The following is a 23,111-nucleotide window of genomic DNA, read 5'->3' on the forward strand; positions in this document are numbered from 1 at the left end:
CTTCTCTCACAGCCCAAAGATTTTTCTTTTGAATGAATATAAATCCAAAATAAAATAATGTGTTTATCATGTATTAACTCAAAATATAGTAAAGCCCTTCAACAGAAGAGCATTTTCCCCTAAAAGATGTAATATGTTAAATATAGAAATCTTCTAGAGCAGTGGTTCCTAAACGTTTTTGTTATGAGCCCAAAAACACAGAATCAGCATTCTAGAGAAATTAGTGTGATTTTTTTCCCCCCTATGTCAGCGATATAAAATAATATCATGCAACGTCAACGTGCTCTCGATTTTTTTGACTTTTCAAAAGGCTCGAGCAGCATTAACTCCACAACACAAACACAGATGTGGAATCACAAAGAGAGGAAAACCGTCGCCAATCTTTCATCTGACGATTTAAAAAACACATCACATGGTGCTGAATCAGCTGACAAGCGTTATCTGCAGCGAGAAGCTGCATTCCTGCCAGGTCAGAGGACGTCAACAGATTGTACTGGGCTTGATGATTAAATTAGATGAGTTCCTCTGCCGCACAGGAAATCTGACCTTCTTGGTAATTTGTTTTTTCTGGACGAGGTTTCAAAAGGTTTGAATAAATGTTTTTACCAGAAAGGAAGCTATGATTCTAAAAACAAACATCAGCATGACGCTGAGAAGTGGTGAACAGGACGCACTTCTTTCTTTTTGTTGTTGTTGTTTTTTTAAATATGCAAGTGCCAGTGTGTAGGATTTTCATCATTATCAAATGACTGGATTATGTGTTTAATATCTTAATCTTTTTATATATGTTTCGCCTTCCTTAGTAAAATCATCCGTTTGGATGGCCCTGTCACACGTTTGTGATTGGTTATCAGCTGCAAACACCGCCTCCTTCAAGTCAATGCACTTGTAGCTACGCTGGGCTGACTGGGCCTAGAGACCGGTTAGCAACCCCCTGGCAACCAGCGGTCGCTTGGGAAAAACGTGTATTGTCTGACCAGTTGGCAAGAGGTTACTAGAGATTGATGATGTATTTATAACATAGGCTTGATAAATGACAACAGCATAAAGAAGTGATGGAAGAAACACCCATCAACCATGGCGAGCATATTGATATAGCATGATTTGTTCACCAGAGGGCGCTCTGCAGCTTCCCCGTTTGCAACACAAAAATGCCACAAACAGGCGATCCAAGCAGAGCTGGTAACACCACATGAGAAAAACAAGATAGTTTCCAAGTATATTATCATATGATCTGCATAAGTTTTCAGAAATAACTACATAACAAATGGGAAATCACTTAATGTTTTGTGTATTTGAAAGAAAAGAAAGAATATCGGATTTTTAAATCACCAAATATCAGTATCGATCCTAAAAGTCTTAAAAGGCTCTAGTTGGCAGGTGAAATGGGTTGCAAAGAGGCTGCTGCACCAAAGGCTTCCTTGTAATCGCTTTGATTGCTAGCAGATTGCAGCGGCTGACAATAGTTTGCATGGAAGACACCGACTGTTAATCTCTGAGCTGCAGTGAAACTTGCAGAGAACATCTGCCTTTAGAGTAAAAGTTGTGCCTTACCACTGCAACCAACATAATTGGTCAGTGGGATATAATCAAGCTGATAAAAACCTCGTCAGACTGAACACTGAAGTTGGAGTAAGAGAAGCCAGATAAGAAAGACAGAGATCCTGGGCGTGCTTAACTTGCTTTGTAGTGCCGGCCTTAGATTAGGAGGAGACTCCCCAGCCTGGGCGAGGCACACTGGGGCCTAATAGGATCGAGGTAACCATCTCCAGACTCAAGAACATTTAAAAAAAAAACAAAAAAACAGCTCAGGATGAATCAATTGTGAAATTCTCAGCCAATACTCAGATTTTAAACTTTGAATTACGAGTTTGACGACACTAAGCTTTTTGTTTTGTTGTGAAGTCTTCTGCATAAAAATGTCTTTATTACATACTTTTGGAATATTTAGCAGAACTGATGTAACAAACCAGATAAATACTGATGACTGCCACTTGATTTTCAGTTTAATATCAGCTAAAATATTTATGCATCTCTGTTGCAAACCTAAAACAGTCTATTAAAGCTTGTAGGAGAATAAAAGTTTATTTCACAATGGAAACAGACACCCGAGGGCTTTCTGCCTTTCTACCCAGGATCCATTGTTCATCCAGATGTGAGGGAAAGATTAGCAAACCCTGAAAAACACCAGTCACTTTTTTTTGACCCCTAAAATCCCTTTACACGCACAACACGTATGTGCGTGCGCGCACACACACACGCACACACACACACACACACACACACACACACACAAACACAGTCACTCTTTCCTCCAATACAAACCTCTGATCTCAGCAGAAAAGCTCGTCCCTGAACGTCTTTTGTTTTTCCATCGTTCCCTTCATGACTCAGTTATTCATACAAGGGCAAAACATTTTATGCAGCCAGAGGCTTTCTTTAATGTTGTTTGTAAATGCATTTAAAGGAGTTAATAATCAAGAATACTTGATCATCTGGTTCAAGCACTGGTCACTGTCATCACTGCATATTTGTACAGGTTAAAACACGCTTAAGTAGTGTATTATATACTTTCAATGTGTGAGTTTTTGATGGATAAAGGCTTGTTAACTTGGCCGTGCAGCTATTTGGACCGAGCTCACAAACAAACAAAGCCAGCTCTGCACTCACCTGAAACCTGAAAAATTGGCTCCACAGCAAACAAGTTTCAACTCAGTGTGGCTTTTTTTTTTTTTTTTTAGCTTCATGATGTGGCCTCACTGGTAATTTTGGTAAGAAATCTCATTTGTGATTTACTGACCCACATACAGATGGCCGTCAGACTCCTGCCAGCCCAGTCCATCACGTTGAAAAGGAGGAAACACGACACGGGGATGAAGTACTTTTCTGAAAAGAGATCAAAACAAACCAACTGTAGTCAAGAGCAACAAGACTGCAGAGGTGCTTTCCTCAAATAAAAATACACAGGAATCCATTAAACCTCTGCTGGTTTAAGAGGAGGAAGTGAAGTTTGCTTTCACTTTTACGGAGGGATCCAGAGAACACCAAAGTAATTTCTAAAACTGATCTGGTGACACTTTAAACCTTATAGAAAAATGATGTTTAAATGGAAGTAATTTCTGGAATTTTACAGGCTGCTCTGAAGTTCATAAATGAAGTCTCGCCCATAATATTTTCAAATGAAACTATGCAGATGAGCACAAATGTCAGGTTTAGTGACTCTACAACACTTAAGTCTGAATATTTTCCGCAGCACTGCTGGAAACACTGTGATTTCTAAAAACACAGCTCGTGTGTGAAAACAGAGAAAATGAGCAGCAATTTCATAGCACGTTGAACTAAAAGCCTTTCAAAAAACAGACATTTGGAATCCACGTCAACCAGCAGGCACCCCCTAGGAGATAGGATCTGATCAGTTTTTGTAATCTTCTTCTCATGATTATTTCATTTTTATAAGAACTGGAAGGCGAATGAAATTCAATAACTTGTCCAGGCCTTAAAAATTCCCCATATCACGATTGGAGGTTAATGGGTAAGCAAATGATTCCCAGTTCAATCCTGGAAGGAGACAAATCCTTCTGGGGAAGAGTGTCCACAACAAAAAACCCACTGTAACAACCACTTTCAGAGAAGAAGTTGAGAGCAGTTTCCATTACTGCTGGAGTTTAGGAGTTAAAGATTCTTAGCAGTCATCCAACTCCAATATCAGATTTTCAGAATTCCTGGCTCACTGATTACTGTAACAGTAACTGTTTGTATGAAAGGGACCCGCAGACTCACCCCAGGCACTTTCACCAGCAACTGTCGACTTGACATCGACGGTCACGGCTGGAAAAACTCCAATGGTGACAGTGAAGATGAAGCACACAGACAGAGCCATCACCCAAATCTGATTAGAGAGAACAAGAAGAGCTTTATCAATATTATGTAACCAGTCTGTCACACAGGTAGAAAATGCTTGCATGGAACAGATAATGTCCGACTTGTAATGAGATTGCTGGCTGCACAGCTTCAGTAGTAACTAGTTAATGTGATAGAAGCTTCTGCAACTCAATACACGATATTTATGATTTGAAAAAAAGACTCAAAAGTTTTGCCGGTAACAAAACCGGAGTTTCTGCCTTATAAGTTCTCATCTCACCTGCTTGAAGATGTTAAACACAGACGAGGTGGGTTTGGTCTCATCTTCCATGAGATTCACCACCGGCCGCTTTTCAGCTTCACGTTCTCAGGGGAAAAAAAACCCAAACTATTTATTGGTCAAGCAGCACCTGGAGTTTAGAGCATCATTACTATATTTGAGTGGGTGTACACACAAGATCCCCATTGTTACATCTTATATGTCAAAAGGGTTCCCATTAGGTACTCCTACTCCCTATAAAATTACACTGACTCAAGAAAATAATCTTTCACATCAAAGCAAACATGGTAAGCACTCCCGAAACAAGATGACTCCCCATTTATTTTCTCTAAAACCTCCAGAGCTGCAGGAATCCACCTCCACCCTGGATTCCTGCAGCTCTGTTCACCCGCTTTAATGCTAATCGTGCAGCCTCATCATCATATGTGCAGCTGTGCAGAAGTGAGGAGGGGGTTTATTTTCACTTCTAGCATTAAAAAAGTGGGCAAAGGTAGGCACACATCAGCTGAATGTTTAAAGGTTTTAAAGGTTTTCAGCTGATAAGCATCATTTGCCTGGCTCTTTATAAAGAAGCGAAAAAAGAACAGTTTTCTAAACTGTCTTTGTGTGTTTAAACAGTTAACAGGAAGTTGGGGTGGGGGGTGAGGGGGTTCTTAGGAATAGTGGCTGCCACGCCTGTAATTACACTGGCAGAAAGACTTGTATGAAGCAAGCAGATTGAAGCCTTGGATGGAGATAAAGCCCTGCAGTCTGAATCCCATTTACCAGTCACATGCAATCTTTTTAAATAATGTCTTTGTCTAATCTAACAAGAGAAACAAAAGTACAATTTCCAAAGTGTTTCATCGTAGGAAACAGGCGAGGATGGAGCTTACTGAGTGCTGCCAACAGCACATGTGAGCTACAGATTGCACTTAATAGAAAACAGGTTTGTGGAATCTGCAGGTTTTGAGATTCTGGATCAGTTTAGATTTCAGCAGAATGTTGTTAAAACTACCGTTTAGATCAACCCCCGGGCCTCGGACCGGTACCGGTCCGTGAGTCGTTTGGTACCGGGCCACAAGAGTTGAGGCTCAGGTGTGAAATGTATGGTTTTCAGGGTTTTTAATCGGTTTTCAGCGTTATTTTGTTATCGTTTTTATCGTTTACTCGGTTTTCCTGGGTTTTTTCACGTGTGTTATGAATAAATCTTTTTTTTCAGTACCGTACTAGTTTTATTTTGTTGTATTTATCCGCGACACCTTAAAGGCCGGTCCGTGAAAATATTGTCGGGCATAAACCGGTCCGTGGCGCAAAAAGGTTGGAGACCGCTGGTTAAGATGGAAAAATACAAAACAGATGACAGAATTTCGAGAATCTGATCTAGCGGGGTACACATGTTGAACTTTATTGCTCTCCATGTGATGTCAGTTCTTGAGAATTTGCACAGCCAAAATCAAAGTGAGTTACAACAGCGTTGTGCTTTTTGCATCTGTAACATCCAAGAGGCAGAAATTTGTGACAGCACAGCTTCTACGGTACAAGCAGACTATAACGTAGCATAACATGAAAAGCTGTGTCCTAGCTTTAACCCCCTGACTAAAACATCTGCATTAGCTTCATTGCTGCTTCCTTTTTGCACACATCTAAAAGTTTCACACTGTTGTCCTTTTTTATAATGAGCAGGCCGGTAAGCACCTTTTTTGAGCAAGTCCATCTTGTTCTCCTCATCGGCTGATGGTGCAGATCTACTGCTCTCCATGTAGTACTGGAAGAACTCCTGTTAACAAAAACCATAATTAACTGATTCCACTAAACCAGCAGGACAAAGATGAGCAGCTTGTTCCCGGAGAAACTGAATTTTATTCGCCATCAATCAAAACGTCCTTTTCAAACAAATACTTTGTGAATAAAAAGCACTAGAAAGGAAGAAAACCAGGAAAAAATATAAGTTCTATTTATAGATTGAGGCCTTACCATCTTGGGAAGAATGAGGTAGGACATTATAGCCAGAAGAATCACAATACAAGCTGTGATGAAGTAACCAAAAGCACTGTCCTGCAGTTCTGACCCACCTGAAGACAATCACACAGAGTCATTAGTGTGTTTTGTTATTATTGGATAATTTCATGAAAAATGAATCAGTTCCTCCCAAGTCCCTCAGAATCAGCTGATTTATTTCTCTAATAACTTAAGAACACTTAATAAAGCCAAAGAAACTTTTACATTCTCGTTATGAACATTGTCAGAGTTACAGACCCCTGAAGTCCACAAGGGCTGAAATCTTGTGCCTTTAATTTCACATCATTTTTCCAGCCCTCATACCTTCTAAAGGACAGGACAGAGTCAGGGGACATTAATAGGGCTGAAGAACACATTTACTCACTCAAGCATCACAGACTGAAGCCACTGGTACCGTGGCTTCACAAGTGCTTTACTCTGTGAATCGCCATGTTGGGGGAGGAGCATGAACTGTGGGGTAAATTGACCCTTGATAGGGTAACCCAAAGCAAACTGGTTTTGTGTGAAGACAAAATGTGGTGATCCTGTATAAACTAAGTTACCTCACTTGGAGAAGGGATAAGGGGGAAACCACTCTGCAACCCTGGCCTTGTTGGCAAGTGCCTGCTCAAATAAACCACATGGGTTCACCACCTGCAAGAGGAGCTGTAGTGGTCTGGTGTTTTGTGGCAGTGACCTTGTCTGTTTGTTTTTTGGGGGCAATTCAGTGTAGTAGACATCTTGGGGTAAGTTACAGAAGCTAAAGTTTTTCATGGCTTCATTTAAAGTTGATGAACATAAAAAGTAAGCCGATTCAGAGGAGGGTCAGAACTTTTTCAGAATATAAGAAATGACCCCCGTATATTGTTTAATCCCAGAGTTGTTTTGTGTGAGACTTACTGGCCAGAGCGCAGATCATGGAGAAGGCAGCGAAGGTGCCGGCCAGCCCCTGTCCGCTCATGATGGGAGTGGTGTAAGAGGCAGGTAGAATCCCAGCCAGCCCGAACAGACTGCTCTGAAAAATCGCCCCAAACGCTGGAGAGGGATGAAAAAAAGAGAAAAACACATTTGAGGAAATGCAGAGTGACTGTGACACAGAAACACAAAAAAATGATCCACATCTACACAGTTATAGCCAACAAGCATGTCAGAGAGAAACAACATCCTTCTATCATTTTAATTGTCTCCCCTAAAAAAGGTTTTTTGTCAGTACAGACTTTCCAGACAAATCCCTTCCACAATACAACATGTTACAAACGAGTTAGTAGCTGCAGAAATCTCGAAACGTGTGAAACTGAGAGGAATGTGCCGACGCAGATATCAAAGCCTCAAAGTCACCGTGTCCTCCCCTCTAAAGCAAACACGATGGGCTGTTCCACATGCGAATCTGGGGGTCAGGACTGGCCCACTGGGGATAAGGAGGGGGGTAAGTTCATTCCTGCTGCTCTGTGACTTATTGTAAACAAGCAAACACTGTGAGAGCGCAGCTTGTGTATCTTTCTCTGTGTGAATTTTCCCAACATGTTCAGGGGACGATTTTTATCAAAGAAAGATCCACAGAAATAATCAGTTATACGACTTCAACATGGAAATAAGGCCATGAATTAAATTCTTATTCTAATACAGATATCTTCATGCTTATAATTGTTAGTTTTCTGTTTCTGGGCTCTTAAATTTATGATTATGTTGCTAATGCAGGAAAATTCTTTGCAGATGTGCAGCAAGCTGTGTATCTTCATTTGCCTTTGGCGCGTGCAGAAATCAGAAAACTCTCTGAGGCCTTTTCCCCACATTTTCTGTTTAACTACTTCTGTGTCATTTTTCCCCTTTTTGTACCCCTGGTGTGTGATTTTAAATGAATTTGTTGGTCACATCCTCATGTTTTGGCTGCTGTACCCCCCTTACCCCCAGATCCCCGTTCTTGCTGTTGCCATTTAGATGTAGTTTGAATCAACATACAGTTTTCAACCCTCCGTCATCTGACAAAGAGGTCATCTAAATCAGCGGTCCCCAACCTTTTTTCCGCCACGGACCGGTTTATGCCCGACAATATTTTCACAAACCGGCCTTTAAGGTGTCGCGGATAAATACAACAAAATAAAATTAGTACCGGTACCGAAAAAATGAGGATTTATTCATAACACATGTGAAAAGTCCCAGGAAAACTGAGTTAACGATAAAAACGATAACAAAATGATGCTAAAAACCCTGAAAACCATACATTTCACACCTGAGCCTCAACTCTCACGGCTCGGTACCAAACGACTCCCGGTCCGTGGCCCAGGGGTTGGGGACCGCTGATCTAAATAACTGTGGCTGTGGATAATTATTGAAATTTGATTGTCCTCTGTACCAATGTTTACATTTTAATCAGTTTGTCACCTGAAAAAGTTGATTTTCTGGCTCATTTTGATTTGAGTGATAGTGAAATGGCTAATTTTTTTCTTTTTAAATTCTACTTGCTGTTTTTGGTTTTTCCTTGTATTACATTATTGACAAAGACGAATCTTCACCAGTAGTTCTATGGCCTCGAGCAAGCCTTAGAGCGTTGCATTGAGACTGACACAAATCAGGGATTTTGGGGTTGAACAGGGACACTAATCTGAGCGGACAGACGAAATGTTTTGGGACTGAAAGGTGGTGTGATCCCAGAAGTGATGCTTTGTGACCCGGATTCTGAACTGCTAGCTGCTGGAATCTGTATCGCTTGCTGAGGTAATTCGTCCTTGTTTTTGTGTTTTGAATCTAGATTGAATCAATATATGCTTTTTTTATTCCTCCATCAGCTGGCAAAGAGGTCATGTAATTGACTGGATGTGGACATTTAATGGATCCTGACTGTCCTCTGCACCACTTACAGGACACGAAGCTGAACACTTATCCAACATCCATTTCAACTCCACTGCCCCAAGCAGAGATGTAGAAAAACTTCATAAAAACCTCCTCCCACACTACCTGCACTCATTTTAAGCTCTCTATTGTTTCTTTTCATCTAGTATTATTTAAATTTAGATTGACTGAATTACGTTTTTTCACTTTATTCTTCTTCAACAAAGTCATTTAACATTTTCTCCACATTTTACAAACAAAAGGTTTACATGGCCTACAGGTGAATGCACATAATCAAAGTACCAACACTGCTCTTGTTATCAAGTAGGCTAGTTTAGCCTACTTTTTCTGAAGAACTGTGCATTTTTTTAAGCACTAGACACTCACAGTTGATGCAGACAATTTTGACCATGGTCAGGACAAAGAAGGGAAGAGGAGCCAGTTCTACTTTAACAACCACCGCTGTCACCAGAAAAACCACCAGGATGACAGTCAAGCTGCCCAAGATTCTCAATTTCTGAGGAATCCTGAAACAAAGAAAAACCACATTTAAAAACGCCCATACTGAAAGCACACAAGCATCACTCAGTTACTGCTCTTCAAAGAAATGCAAATTTCAAGAAAGCGGAAGTGCTTGAGTCAGCTGCAGTGACTAAGCCCTTTTTTTTCCCCATCTTAAGCTCATTTTTGTGTCTTTCTGAAAGAACAGCAGTACATAGAAATGGCACATAAAGCAAAAACTAAGTGGTAAAAATGCTGAGAAATGAAAACGAGGAAGAGAGGGAGACAGAGGGAAACCAAAGTACAGCAAACCAGGAAGAGGTAAAGAAGATACATAAAGTAGGGAACATAAATAACATTCCTGAGTAAACAGTGCAGGAGAAGGGTTCATTGTGGTCGAGGGCCACCCGGGATTTTTCTCAATCCTACTCTAATTAAACCAAACACACTAAACATAAGCTCATACAACAGGATCACATTACTCACAGTGGCACGGGGTGACTGAAGGTTAAGGGCGGGAAAAGTTTACACTGTGCGTGTTATGTCTTGTGTACACAATCTTCTCCGAATTAATTAAAAAAAAACAGCTATGGTAAAATTACTTCATAGTACAGAAAACAGTTATAACTGAGTTATTACACCAGGGGATTTATATTATACTGAACTTGTGTAAGCAATGAAGATGATTAGAAATTCGAGCAATTAAAAGTTTGAGCCTGATGGATGAACGTGGAGGTCTCCTAATATACTAGCTCCATTGAGGCTAACTGTTTAGACAGCTTGCCTTGTGAGTGATTGGTTACTGTCGTTATGACGATTGTATCAGCAGAGATGCCTCCCCAGAGATTAGACATAAACGCTGTGAACCACTGAAGAAAAATCTAAATGTAAATTCTGCCTCAGAAAAATGCTGTATTAATAAATATTAGCTAGTGGTGTACTCTCTGGAGATTGTTGATATTTATAACTATTAAAAACATTTTTTTAAAAAAAGGGTTAATCACAATTAAAACAAAAGGGCAAAAATGTTTGAAAAACATGAAATATACTAATTAAAAATGTCTCAGTGCCATAAAATGAGACAAAAGATACTAAACTGAAACCGAAAGCTAGTGCTGTTATTTCATTATAATGCAATACTGTGGCCACTAAACCCCAACTCGTGTTCCCCCAGATCTTTTCTCACTTCTTGCTTCAGTAGAAATATTTACAGTTTGCCTCTTAATGAGTCGAGCTTTTTATTTAGACTGACGGTAGTTCGATACCTTTGGTGTATGAAGGAGTTGAGACAGGTGAAGATGAGCAGAGGCACCATGGCGCACAGCGTCATCACGTTGTTGAACTTGGACTCCAGCACATTGCGAGAGTCTCCGGCCGTCACGTTGGCCGTCTGATTGGAGGAGTGCACAGTGGGCACGTCCTTCAGTCTGCTGGTGAAGTACTGAAGATAACAGAGGGAAGAACACACGTTTACCACAAGGGTTCTCCTGCAATTCATCACTAATATGGAGTCACAGGTTTATGTCACATGAATGTAATTTACAGAAAAAACTGAACTATGGGTGCAGTGTTTATTGTAGGACTCCTGCAACAGACTGAGGGTAACATTTTGAGTCAAACTAAGCTGAATGAACATGATTTTTACACTCAAACAGTTTCCTGATTGTGTCAAGCAGAGCTGAGCAATCTCATTTTAATTTCAACTGAAACTTTGATGTGTGACAGCCACTAACATTAAGTGTATTAAAAAAACAGAAAGGTACACCAGCCTTTGTTTTGCCAACCTTCCCATTAGTGAAGCCTAACCTTTCAAAGAACTACTTGTTAACCACAAAAGGCACCACCAGGGCTCTTCCTTTTATTTCCATCTGTCTCCTGATCTAGAGATAAACCACATTCGCCTGCAGACGCTCTCGCAATTACAAGATTAAAATTGTACTTTACCATTGTTGCCGTCATGAAGAAATTCCATGGCAAGAGGGTTCCCAAGCCCAGGATAAAGAAAATGAGCCATACTGAATTGTATCTGGGAAAGAAGCAAAAGGAAGTTCGCATGAAGGCACATCAATCAAGTCATTCATGTTAGTATCAACAAACAAATCGCAACAATAAATACACTGGGACTCAACCAAATTTCAGTCAGAGAATATTAATGCCAAGATAAAACCCAACAAAGGCACAGCTTAAATCGTTTAAAAATTCTCCTCTTACTTGTCCCGAGGCGCATTGATGGCCGTCATGGTTCTCGATGGACAATCTTGGGGTTCGTGTTCAGTGTTGGATTAGTGCAGCACCAGGTCTGCAATGTGCAGATGACAAATGGAAGGTTACACAAGTAAAAATCTCCGACGTGTTATTATCAGCAGCCATTTGTTTCTTTCTGTATTTACATATTCACATGTAATAGAGTGAGCACCGAGTCTTGTGGATGCCTCAATATCCTCCACTTTCTTTCACACGATGCATTGTTTAACCTGGTTAAAATGTATACATTTCTCACCTCTCCTCTCAACTGCGCTTGCAGCTTTGTTATACATTTTAAAAGCAATGCATAGCCTGTGATATCAAGTATTTACACGTGTTTTTTTTCCACTGGTAACTTTATTTATATACTGGTTAAACTCGTCCTGTAAATGAATTGCCTTACAAACTCGGAGTAGGATGAGCTATTTCTAAAAGAAACAATTGGAGCTTCTGCCAGGAGGAGGTCAGAACAAGCTGGCACGAGCAGGCCAACAGCTACTCACTCCCAACTAGGGCACTAACTAAAAGAGCAACTGAGCTTATTACGCTGCTGCTTCATTTTTTGGATTCTCCACCTACTCCACATGACGACCTTTTTATAGTTCAGAAACCCCCCGTTTTTAGTTTCCAAACAACCTCAGATTGAAAATCTAATTAATACACAAATTTCAATAAAAGCTTAATTTCATTTTCTAATTTATGCAACGTGAACAACCCCTCAGTCATTCCATTGTGTTTACAACACAAACTAACCGCAGCAACAAAGAGCAGCTTAACACTTCAGCAACAATAAGCCAGAGGCATCTTCCCACAAAGTTTTGAAATTCAAAAGTTCACAGCACAACTCCTCTTAAACACAACAAGTACAGGAACAAACTGCAAATAAACTTACTCTGAGAGGCGTTCAAACACAGACGGAGGCTCTCGCTTTCCACTGATCAGATCAGGGCTGAATAAGCTCTGCCTCGCTTATACTATACAGATGTTTCGTAGGCTGACACCCAACTGTCTTGTGACCAGCCCCCTTTGCATCTAAGTGCCCATCCCTCCTTCTTCCCTTTACCTCGAACATCTTGTTCTCCTCGAGCCCTTCCAGCCCTTCCTACACATTTTTACATTTGGAGCACACAATACTCTTATCATACAGACTACTACTTTACATAGTCGAGCAAAACCAAAAAACCAAAAAGAGTGATTAATTAAATCAATCCACCAAGCGTCCCTTCTGCGTGATCCTATTTTTCCCCCCCCCAATCTATCCATCCACATGTTCCCTTTCATCCCCATGTGTCCTACTGTCAGGTAATTTCTCATCTCATTTCATCCACTTTTCCTCCTCAGCAGTTCTTTTATTATCAAGTTCACACTTTCTTGACCTGCTCCACCTATCACTTCCCTATCCACTTTGCTCTCACTGCCTCTTATTGACTTATCCAGAACTATTTGTGCTTCCCCAACTCCTTTCAAACCTTGAATCTGATGGAAGACATGTGCTCAGATATCTGTGTGACACACATCCAAACAGAAAATCTTCACTAGAAAACACTGACTCCTTTAAAAAAACAAAGCAATTTGGCATCAAGTCAATCCAAACAACATAAAGCAAAGTTTAAGCTAACAAACTGCACTATTCAACTTTAATGGGCTCAATTTAAAACAGTATCCTGTGGACTTGACGTATTCACAGTGGGTGCACTTCTTTGCCTCTAACATGGAGGGGAAACCTTTTTCGACGAGAGGAAGTGTTACCCTAATCTGGGTGATCAGTGTTTATAGTGAAATTAAACACTGATACGGTGGTATGGTTCACGGCCGCACTCTCTTGCATCTAAAAGTCACTTTGTTTTGTTTGCAAGAAATAGTGATTGGCTGATATGGCATTTTTATTATTAGTAGCAATCAGAAAGATTGATGAGCAATATTTGAAATAGATACAGTTTTGTAGTTTTGATTAAAAAGCCACACTAAAAATGAAACAAAACTTTCCTTCAAACACTCGTGAAGGATCACACACACCAAAAGTGCAGTCGGATCTGCTTGCACAAGCCGTGCTTAGGTGTAGCTCCGGCTTGTCGTGCACCTCTCCTATTGGACGCAGATGGGTCAGCTGTGACAGCGAAAAGAAAGAAAAAAGAAAAAAAAAAAAAAAAAAAAAAACACTGACAGGTCTGTGGTGATACCACAATCTCGCAAAACAAACTAATGTGGCAACTACAAGGGGGCCCATAAGCTGTTGGAAATAGCGTGAGCAAGGCCACTGCAAAATGTTGCACTTTTTGAGCATTAACGTAACCGGGAGGCAAGAAATGAAGATCACATGACTGCATTTGTAACATTTGCAGAGATGTTTACTTCAGTAATATATGCTAACCTAACACTGAATCCCAGCTCTGCTAGCTCACACTGCTGCAGACCACAGTAATGAGAGGTGAGCGATAAGTCAGCCGAATGACGTGCAGACTCTGCCTTCTCTCATAAGCAACAGGTGACTGGCTGATGGGCCAAATAACACAGTACATCATGGCAAAGGCTACAAGAGAGGACACAGCCGACAAGTATTTATTGTTGAAAATTCTGCATTAAATTCAATCTGCAATGAGCGATTGATAGCAGGAGTATTTAATGCATATTTCAGTCTCCTGCCTTTCGTCAAGATAAAGATGACATGAAATCTGCACAGACGGAAAGACGAATAAGCTTGGCGAGCGAATGATATCCTCCTCTCACATAAGATAATTTGTGGAACTAGACACTCCTCAGAAAGTAACACTACAGTCATAAAGGGTCATCCCATCCCTTATCACATAAGAAGTTGTCTGAAGCTGACGCACAAACAAAGAGCGTCTGTTTACGTGGCTAAAACAGTTCTCTCTCACAGTCAGGCAAACGATATGTAACTGTTCGCCGAACAATCTGAGCTGCATAAAGGGTCAAAAAAAAGAGTAACATCAGCGTATTTGTGAGATTTTCTGAGACAAGTAAAAAAAAGGGGAAATGTTTAAAATACTTCAAATTTAACCAAAATCATCAACAGAATGTGAAGTTAATCACATCAAGGAAACATATGTATACAATTTGACTTAGCTACAGTTGAATTAACTGCCTTTCCAAAGTTTACTAGAAGCTCTGTAGTGCTGCTGAGAGAACTTGTGAATCCATGACCAGCCAGATCTAACTTGCTGGTCATGAGCGAGCTATGAGTGAGGACAGAGGGTCCTCTATATGCACACACAGGTTAGCTAATCGTAGAAACATGGGACTGAACAAGCAGAATCCATCTGTGAGAAACCCCTGTCAGTGAGACGGGTCTATATGGATTGTTAAGCGGGGCAGAGGACCAACAGACAAATACTGCAACAACGTCCCCTCACACTAGAAACAACCTTTGTTACATTTGTTACACTGTGCGCAAAGTTAAGGTTACAATTTGCAAACTGAACGATGTGATTAAGAGTTTCACAGACACTATTCGTTTAAAAAAATAGAGTTCTGAATATTTCCCTTTTTTTTTTCTTCCTCCCATTTAATCAACTAGGAAATTATGTATCAAAGCACGATTCCTGTTATGAAGGTCTTTGGCAGCTAAGTTTGACCTTTCGGGAAATTATTTTCGTGTTTCTGTTCACATGTGCCCATCCTGTCTCTGTGCTGCCTTCCTCCAGGTACTCAGGCTTCCTCCCACAATCGGAAGAGATGATAGTTAGCTTAATTGATGAAAGTGAGTGTGTGTTTCGGTGTGTCTCAGTGTGATGGGTCTTACAACCTTTAGTGGGATGAGCAGCTAAGAAAACAGATGTATGGATCCACAGGAACACATATTGTCTGAGCTTTATTTATCCCTGTTTCCCCACACCTTTTCAATGTCAAAACTGAGAAAACTGTGACTCAACATTTTGTAACTTTCCAAAACCACTAATCTGACATTGACGCTCTTTTCACACAGTGACTAACTGGCTGCAGCCGTGCAGAAGTAAGAAAGGACCAGGATTAAACTTCTTTCTCCTGAAAAGCCTTTTGAGAATCACACCACTAAATCAGTATTTTAAACTTCTCTCTTCTCTAGATAGACTGATAAATGTCAGTCTATCAGAGCAGCTTATTGAGGCTTGACGTTGACCATAGCCATACACTACAGTGTGCTTAAAATTCACCAGCTTTGTCTTGTCCCAGATTCCTGTAAAGTATGCCTCTCTCAACCTAACATGCCATCAAAACGAGCCAGTTGGCATAAGCTGCCTGGTGCTGAAATGGTGCCCAGCAAACACACACTCACTCACACAGGCACTTTGCAGTCTGTAGAGTGGTGCACTTTAACACTTTCAATGGCTAGCCTCTCAACGATGTCCAAGTCCAACAATCAGCACTTCAGTTAACAAAGACTTAACAGCACTGGTGGTAATTTATTGTTTCCCCCTCTAGGAGAACTAGGGCAATTCAGACCAGCCCAAAAAATGTATGTGAAAAATCTGGTCTGGTCACGCCACAATGATACACGATGACGCTACAATAAAGTGGGCTTCTCATCCCGTATTCACCTCATTTTATACTTGATAAAATTGAAAAGTCATTTTTGTTCTTCTCACATTTGTGTCATTAATCCAACTATAAAGATTTTACACAGTGTAAAAATGATCTTCAAACTTAAATATTGCAAGACCCATGTTGTTTTTGTGTTGGAGCACAAACATAAATCCACATCCTCATCACAACCTCAACCAAATCTGAGCCAAAGCTCATTTACAGGAACCAATGAGAAAGCCCCTTAATTTAGATGTGACAGACAATCCCACCATCAGCAAAAGATTGATGTAACCACTGTGACGTCGCCCAGTGATTATGATTTTGAAAGAGATATTTATGCGTTACCATAGTGACCAGAAAACATTAAGGGGCAGAGAGGAGGATGTTACTCTCAATGTTGTTGGCGCATTTCAGGAAGACGCTGCTAAAAAAGTTACACAATTACACAGTGAATTCGCGTTTATTATTATATTTACAAATTACCACAGTTTTTGTCTTGGTCGTATCATTTTATTTTGTTGTATTTATCCGCAACACCTTAAAGACCAGTCTGTGAAAATATTGTCTGACATTAAACCGGTACGTGGTGCAAAAAAGGTTGAGGACCGCTGCTCATATCTACTGGGTAACCAGTTGTGACTGGCAAATTGTTAGCCAGCGGGGCTACCCTCCTTTCTGACTCTTACAAACATGCTGATCACAGCAGAAGGGAGTCCAGGACCAAACACCTCAGACTTCTACACAAATCAAGCTATCTAAAACCACAGTGCTCTTTCTCCTGGTGGACGTTACAAAGAATGCATGTTTCAAGCATGTCTTTTATTCTGATTACAATTAAATCTTGAAAAGTTCACATTACTAAGGTAAAAATGGATTCGAAATTATTAATGTATGTACTCAGAACATAAAACTTGTGACTATGTACCTATGTGTATACTGCATCAAAGCAGAGACAAAGAAACTCTATTGGCATCCTTTTTTATAGCAAGTCAAAGCTTGCTGTAAAATAACCTATATTGTGTAGGCTTAAAAGTTAAAGAGGTTCTGAATGCAGTTTCCTCATTAAGTTAAAACCAAGCAAAACAGCACACATAAGGAGTCATGTGCTCTGGGCATGATCTAAACTTTAGCATCCACACTGAGAAGTTTAACCCTCTCAAGGCAGGCGTTGCCGATTTGCAACAGTTAAAAACTAACAACCTGATTACCCCACATACATATTTTATGAGGTTTTTTTTTTTTTTTTACTCAGAAGTACCACTGCAGGACTTGGTTGTGCATTAGCAACAAAAAGTTTAATTTGAGCCTGAGAGGGTTAAAAAGCAGTCGTTGAACGCAACATTCTCCATACAAATGTGTGTCCTGCGGGGATTGATGGAACAATAGAGGCTGATTCTGAGAACTCAGATGGTATGACCATCTTCCTCATTGTGATCTCTCAGCAGTTATTGCTGGCATGTGAAAAAGAGTGGCATGTGTTATGGAAGTAATGCATGTCTATGTGGCGTGTTGGCCTGAATTTAGAGACAAGGGCAGTGACAAGGGGTTTGGTGTATGGGGAAGTGAGCTTTTCAAAGTGGGATACAGTGGAGGGTAAGAAGTTAGAGTTAAAATGCCACTTAAATCAGAGCTAAACATGGATGGAAAAGGTTAGAAGTTCCTCTTTCTCACCTCTATAACAGAGACACCTTTATCCCCAGGCTGAGTTACAGAATAGTTTGATGCTGGTCATATGATGAGGTGTGTGAAGAATAAACTCTCTCCTCGAGGTCATGTCCCAGTGCTAATAAGAGCCAAACCCTTTTCAAGTCACAGCATTTTGACTTAGTAATATTAAACTGCAACTGGACTGGAACTGGATTGTTTTTCTAGGAATTAACCAGAGGAAATGGATATGATGGTGCTGTTTATTTTAGCATGACTGCTGAAGACTGGATAGTTTTATACTCAGAATCTTGAAGAGACATGTCATGCTCAAGTTTGTGAACCCTCCCAACCCTGTGAATTAAATAACAGTCTGAGCAATAAGCTATCAGAACTTTTTCTGCAATTTGTACTGTTGAAATTAGACTTCTCTTTCTTAAATTGAGCTATTTTAGGGATTCAATAGTAGTTAAACTTCTTAACACTCACAGACAATGGAGCTTCATTGGTCAGGCCCACTTAAGATCAAAGTGGGCTGTATGTGGCCCACGATGTAAAATGATTTTGATATCAGTAGCATTAGCGTGTGCCATTAAATGATCAGTGTGTGCAACCAGTAGGACGGAGGGGTGTTGTTAAAAAAAACAAGCAATATGTGGCTGTGATTGGATAGCTTTTCAGGTCCGAAATTTCTCGAAGACAGAGCATGGAAACTACCACAATAGTGGTTTTGATCTACAGCACTTATCAAGCTTTCCAATACATCCCCTCCTACAGCGTGGGATTCCCCATCAGTATGTATTTACAACTCTCTATTCTAGCGCCACAACTGCATCCCACCACTGCAACACAAATAAACTTCCCATTAAATAAAGCCCTAAAAATATTAACCTACAAATCTGAATGTTTTTGGAATCCTCTCTAAGAAAAAAAAAAAAAGGAATTTCTGCAATATTAACCCTCTGAGTCGTCATTGTGACTCGCTCCAAACTAGCTCTGAACCCGAACCTGAACATTCCAAGAAAGTAAGTTGGAATGATTTCCACAGGAGAACTTTTCTGAACTTCAATATAAGCAATTAAGGCAACAACAATAACAGTAAAGGATAGTGTTGATTGGCATATGACGGGGTGGCAAATACAACAGTTACCTAGGCAACTGTTACCTGCAACACCCACTAGCAATTGACCGTCAGCTACAAAGGGATGTGTGCTGAGTGAATCAGTTCCTGTGTGGACACTCCTTTAACTTTAACTGGCACTTCCAGTCTCCTGTTTTTGCTACCGGCTGGCTTTTGGCCCAGGTTGCTCCTTTGGCCGCCCTTTAGGCCATTCAGCACCTTCCCAGAAAGAATCTCACACAGTTGGATGTACTCCAATTCAACCTCAGGGACTGCTTGCTCTGCTAATCTGCTGTGCACTTGAGGGCCAAATTAACCACAACCTGCAGGAGGTGAAAAGCTGGTTCATGTGCCGCTACGCTGAGCTCACCGAGGCAGCAGAGCAGAACAAAGACTACAAGCCGGCTGCTCCAGAGTTGGAGTTCATAAGCACTCACACAAGAGGCACATGGATATACAGCTGTTATTTTCACAATTTAGTTAGCAAATATAATGTTTGCAAAATAAAACTTCGGTGTTTATTTGTGATTAATTGAAATCTGCGCCTGACATCTTCATGTCTTTGACTGTAATATTTAACATAGAGAGGGAGAGAAAGGGCGAGAGCAGGATGAAGACGGCAAAGAGACGGAGCAAAAATAAACAGGTAAGACAGGACGTGTAGTAAAATTCACTAAAAATTATAAAGCTGTGTTGTCCCGTTATCGATTGTGGATCCCCCACTTGCTCTTATAATTATTATAAGGTTATATTTTTGTCATTTTTTAATTTCTAGTTGAGTGCGGAGGATAGAGAGAGGACAAAGGAGAAAGAAGGAGGCAGCAGATGGTGAAGTTAGCTGGAAAAACAATACTTAGGTTTCACAAAGTAGTTTTTCGTGTATTTCATGGATGCTTTGCGTGCTTTCCAGTAGCACACTTAAAAAATGCCAGTGGATATGCTAAACAAAGCATATTAATATGAATGGTAGTTTATTCAGGATTCATACCACTCTAAACATGGCTCAAACAGGATGACTGCCACTACACTGACGAAGAGACTTCAGATCTATTCTCCAGTCATGAAATTGGGATATACGACGATACTTCATTCCTGACTGAGGTTTGATAACTAAAGCCTCCACCCTAAAACGGCTGGATTAGACTGAGATCTCCGACTATTCACTCGGCTTATTCTTAAACACTACAATAGGTCATCCAACCAATTAGGTTGCTTTTGAAGGTAACATGGTAAAGCGACTCCAACTGAATTGAAGTTTGCAAATGCGAAAAGGGCTGATGACATTTGCAAACGGCATATTTTTTTTTAATTAATTAGAAGGCACTGTATGGATAACGTTATGATTGGGAGCTGAAACCCTCTAGAAGTTTGAACTAGAATCGCCCTGGGTTCAAATATGACACACAAACTGAGGCACACACAGAAATTTCTGTTTGCTCCACAGTTCAGACTGAGGACACCCAGGAATACTTTATAGCTACGTTGTAGTACGTTGACTTTTACAGTCTTGATTTCAATTTCACACAGTCTCTCCTCCAGTTTGTGTGTCATGGACAGTTTCACTATCTTGATTCTGTCTAAAGAGAACAACAAACTGAACGACTGAAAAAAAAAAAAAAAAAGGAGGAAGACATGGGTGAAGCAAAAAATTCCATTTAAAAAAAAAAAGGGCCAGAAAAAAATTTCAAGATGTTTGAGCTCATTTTTGAACAAAGAAGAGAGAATAAGAGAGGAGTTCTGGGTTGAATAAGGTTTACAGCTCAGTTTCTCAAAGCTTAAAGTGTAAAGCTGCGTTACTGACCATCACTTTATTGGCAGACTACATAAGGAAGTGGTTTACTCTGGTTGCCAATTCTCGTAGAGAGCGGGCAACCACTCACCCTGAGTTTTATGCAAGTTAAGAGCAATGAACAGCAAAAAACTGCAACACTTTCATTTGAGATACAAGTTATATGCTGTCAAAGTATATATGTTGCTACAGTGATGTGCAAAGATCTTGAGCCACCCCTCATTTCTTTACATTGTGCTATCGAGCAGCTAGAAATTTGTCATTCATTTACTCCAGTCCTGTACTTGACCGTTTTCAGACCAACCTGTTTTGTGTGTGTGTGTGTGTGTGTGTGTGTGTGTGTGTGTGTGTGTGTGTGTGTGTGTGTGTGTGTGTCAGTCAAAAGAATTATTCAAGCATAAAAAGGCACCTAATTAGAGGTGTGTCTACACATATGACAAAACCTAGTTTAAACTATGTGTCTAGTCACTTTGTTACATATTTCAATAAATCGAATGCATCCGTTTCTCATGTTCCTATTCCTAATAGGATAAAGAACTGAATAAAGATTTGAGGGATGGTACAAGACTTTTACATGTACTTTATCTCTTAACATATTTTAGGTTCACATGCTCATACATGTTCTTGCACACCCTCCTGCCTCACTGCAAACTAAGTACAGTAAACAGTAACACAATATCTTCACACTGCTTTCCAATTTTCACTGGGCCATGCATCAGTATAGCAACCACCTGCCCTGGCAGCAAATTTATGCTGCATAAAAGTTCAGTTTTTCATCACCTCAAAGCTGCTATTTGGTGTCAATGTCACAGTCAGTGGACATCACCAAACGCCGTGCCTGTACGGGCCTTTTATTCAGTCAGTGATAAAAAAAATAAATAAATACAAACAATGACTGTGACAGCTCATATTCAAGGAATATCCTGAGACGTTGGCAAATACCTTAATCTCATCACGTATACAAAAAAGGGATTTGAGTTGTCACGTTCACAGCAACCAGACATGCACAACAACCCAATACACAATGAAAGCAGATCAATGAAGGTAATTCAACAAACCTCTAACATCACTGGAGCTGGGAGTGGAAATACAATTGAAACACAATATCTGGCTTATTACTCATAACTCCATCTATTTATAAGAAGTGAAAAACAACAGGAAGCACTCTCTACTGCAAACATGTAATCTTTATTTAAAAACAAAATACTACCTACTGCAACCATGCTGTCTAGATTTTTCCCCTTTTTAGATTTTATCTACAAAAGCAATCCCGTGACTTACATAGATTGCTGTCTCAAACTGGGAATAATTATTTGCATGGGCAAATAAGAGCAGGAATCAATAACACAGGGAGATTTCAGTGAGGTACTGAGAGTGTCAGGATTATAAATCCTTAGAATTTACAAAGAAATCCAATTCAGACCAGAAGAAAGGGTGTTAAAAGGTCTCCAGATCTGTTGTCTTCACTGTGACCTGCTGTCTTTACACTCATTTTCCTTTCCCGCCACTCTAGTGGGAGCAGGAACAAAGCCTTTCTCCAGCTGCCCGTCTTTTCAGTTGGTTCAGGTGGTTTGGATGAATAGCAGACTGGCAACAGCAGCTCCATGACTGCACTACAGTCGGCACAGTTGAGTTGAAATACAAGGCGGTGAGTCAGTTTAGCCTAATCATTTCCTTCACATTAGCCAAAAATGATCTATGCTATATTCTGTAACCAAGAAGACTGGTTAAAGCTCAGGAAACAGGTGAAAACTTAACTCCCACTCTTACTACGCACCCTGACATAGGTCACAGCAGCATCAGCTGTTCACTGGGGGGGGAAAGTTGCCATTCTGGCGCACTCTTCTCCCTGTTCAGGGGTCACAGAGTCACAAATAGACACAGATTCATGTGACCTGAAGCCAGGCCAGGAAAGACACTCAGTAAGGGAGAGAACCTGCAACAGAACTACCCCCTATAAATCATCCAAGTATCACAAAACCACAAGAGAAAGAACCCCACAAGATGCCCACTCCCCTGTTCCAACCACACTTATGGTTTCAGATTACAACTGGCACGCTCAAGCGGTGAATGCATTCATTTCATCTGCTCATCAATTCATTTCATTAGCTCCTGTGTGATACCATCACGCACGTTGTACCATTCAAGAGCCCATTACAGCTGCCAACACACACACACACACATCCTCCTACACAACCACGTGTCCAACGACTGATCACAAGGTTATCTAAAAATGTAGCACTGCTATATTCAATTCTTTCATTCGACAAGAGTTTCATTAGAGTCTTTTTTTTTTAAATCACAAAATTCGGGAAGAAGATGCAGCAGTGGTTTAGATGTGT

At 40.4% G+C, this 23,111-nt stretch overlaps 1 protein-coding gene across 4 annotated transcripts in view; it reads right to left on the reverse strand.

Annotated features, from left to right (window-relative positions):
* LOC120714861 (equilibrative nucleoside transporter 1-like) overlaps nucleotides 1-23,111 on the reverse strand; it is a 42,356-nt gene that overhangs the window by 3,156 nt on the left and 16,089 nt on the right. For 3 of the 4 annotated variants that reach the window (XM_040001408.1, XM_040001411.1, XM_040001410.1), the window contains exons 2-11: nucleotides 11,663-11,750; nucleotides 11,396-11,477; nucleotides 10,717-10,892; nucleotides 9,338-9,477; nucleotides 7,022-7,156; nucleotides 6,098-6,195; nucleotides 5,819-5,900; nucleotides 4,142-4,227; nucleotides 3,781-3,889; nucleotides 2,801-2,886 (exon numbers count right to left, since the gene is read on the reverse strand). In XM_040001408.1, coding sequence (XP_039857342.1) covers nucleotides 2,801-2,886; nucleotides 3,781-3,889; nucleotides 4,142-4,227; nucleotides 5,819-5,900; nucleotides 6,098-6,195; nucleotides 7,022-7,156; nucleotides 9,338-9,477; nucleotides 10,717-10,892; nucleotides 11,396-11,477; nucleotides 11,663-11,691 — 1,023 coding nt within the window. In that variant the 5' untranslated portion in view covers nucleotides 11,692-11,750. Of the gene's footprint in view, nucleotides 1-2,800; nucleotides 2,887-3,780; nucleotides 3,890-4,141; nucleotides 4,228-5,818; nucleotides 5,901-6,097; nucleotides 6,196-7,021; nucleotides 7,157-9,337; nucleotides 9,478-10,716; nucleotides 10,893-11,395; nucleotides 11,478-11,662; nucleotides 11,751-12,587; nucleotides 12,636-23,111 lie in introns of those variants that run through there. The other variant, XM_040001409.1, reaches the window with a different exon arrangement.

The sequence above is a fragment of the Simochromis diagramma genome, unplaced genomic scaffold, assembly GCF_900408965.1.
Source record: "Simochromis diagramma unplaced genomic scaffold, fSimDia1.1 OVJJ01000421.1, whole genome shotgun sequence".
Classification (NCBI taxonomy): Eukaryota; Metazoa; Chordata; class Actinopteri; order Cichliformes; family Cichlidae; genus Simochromis; species Simochromis diagramma.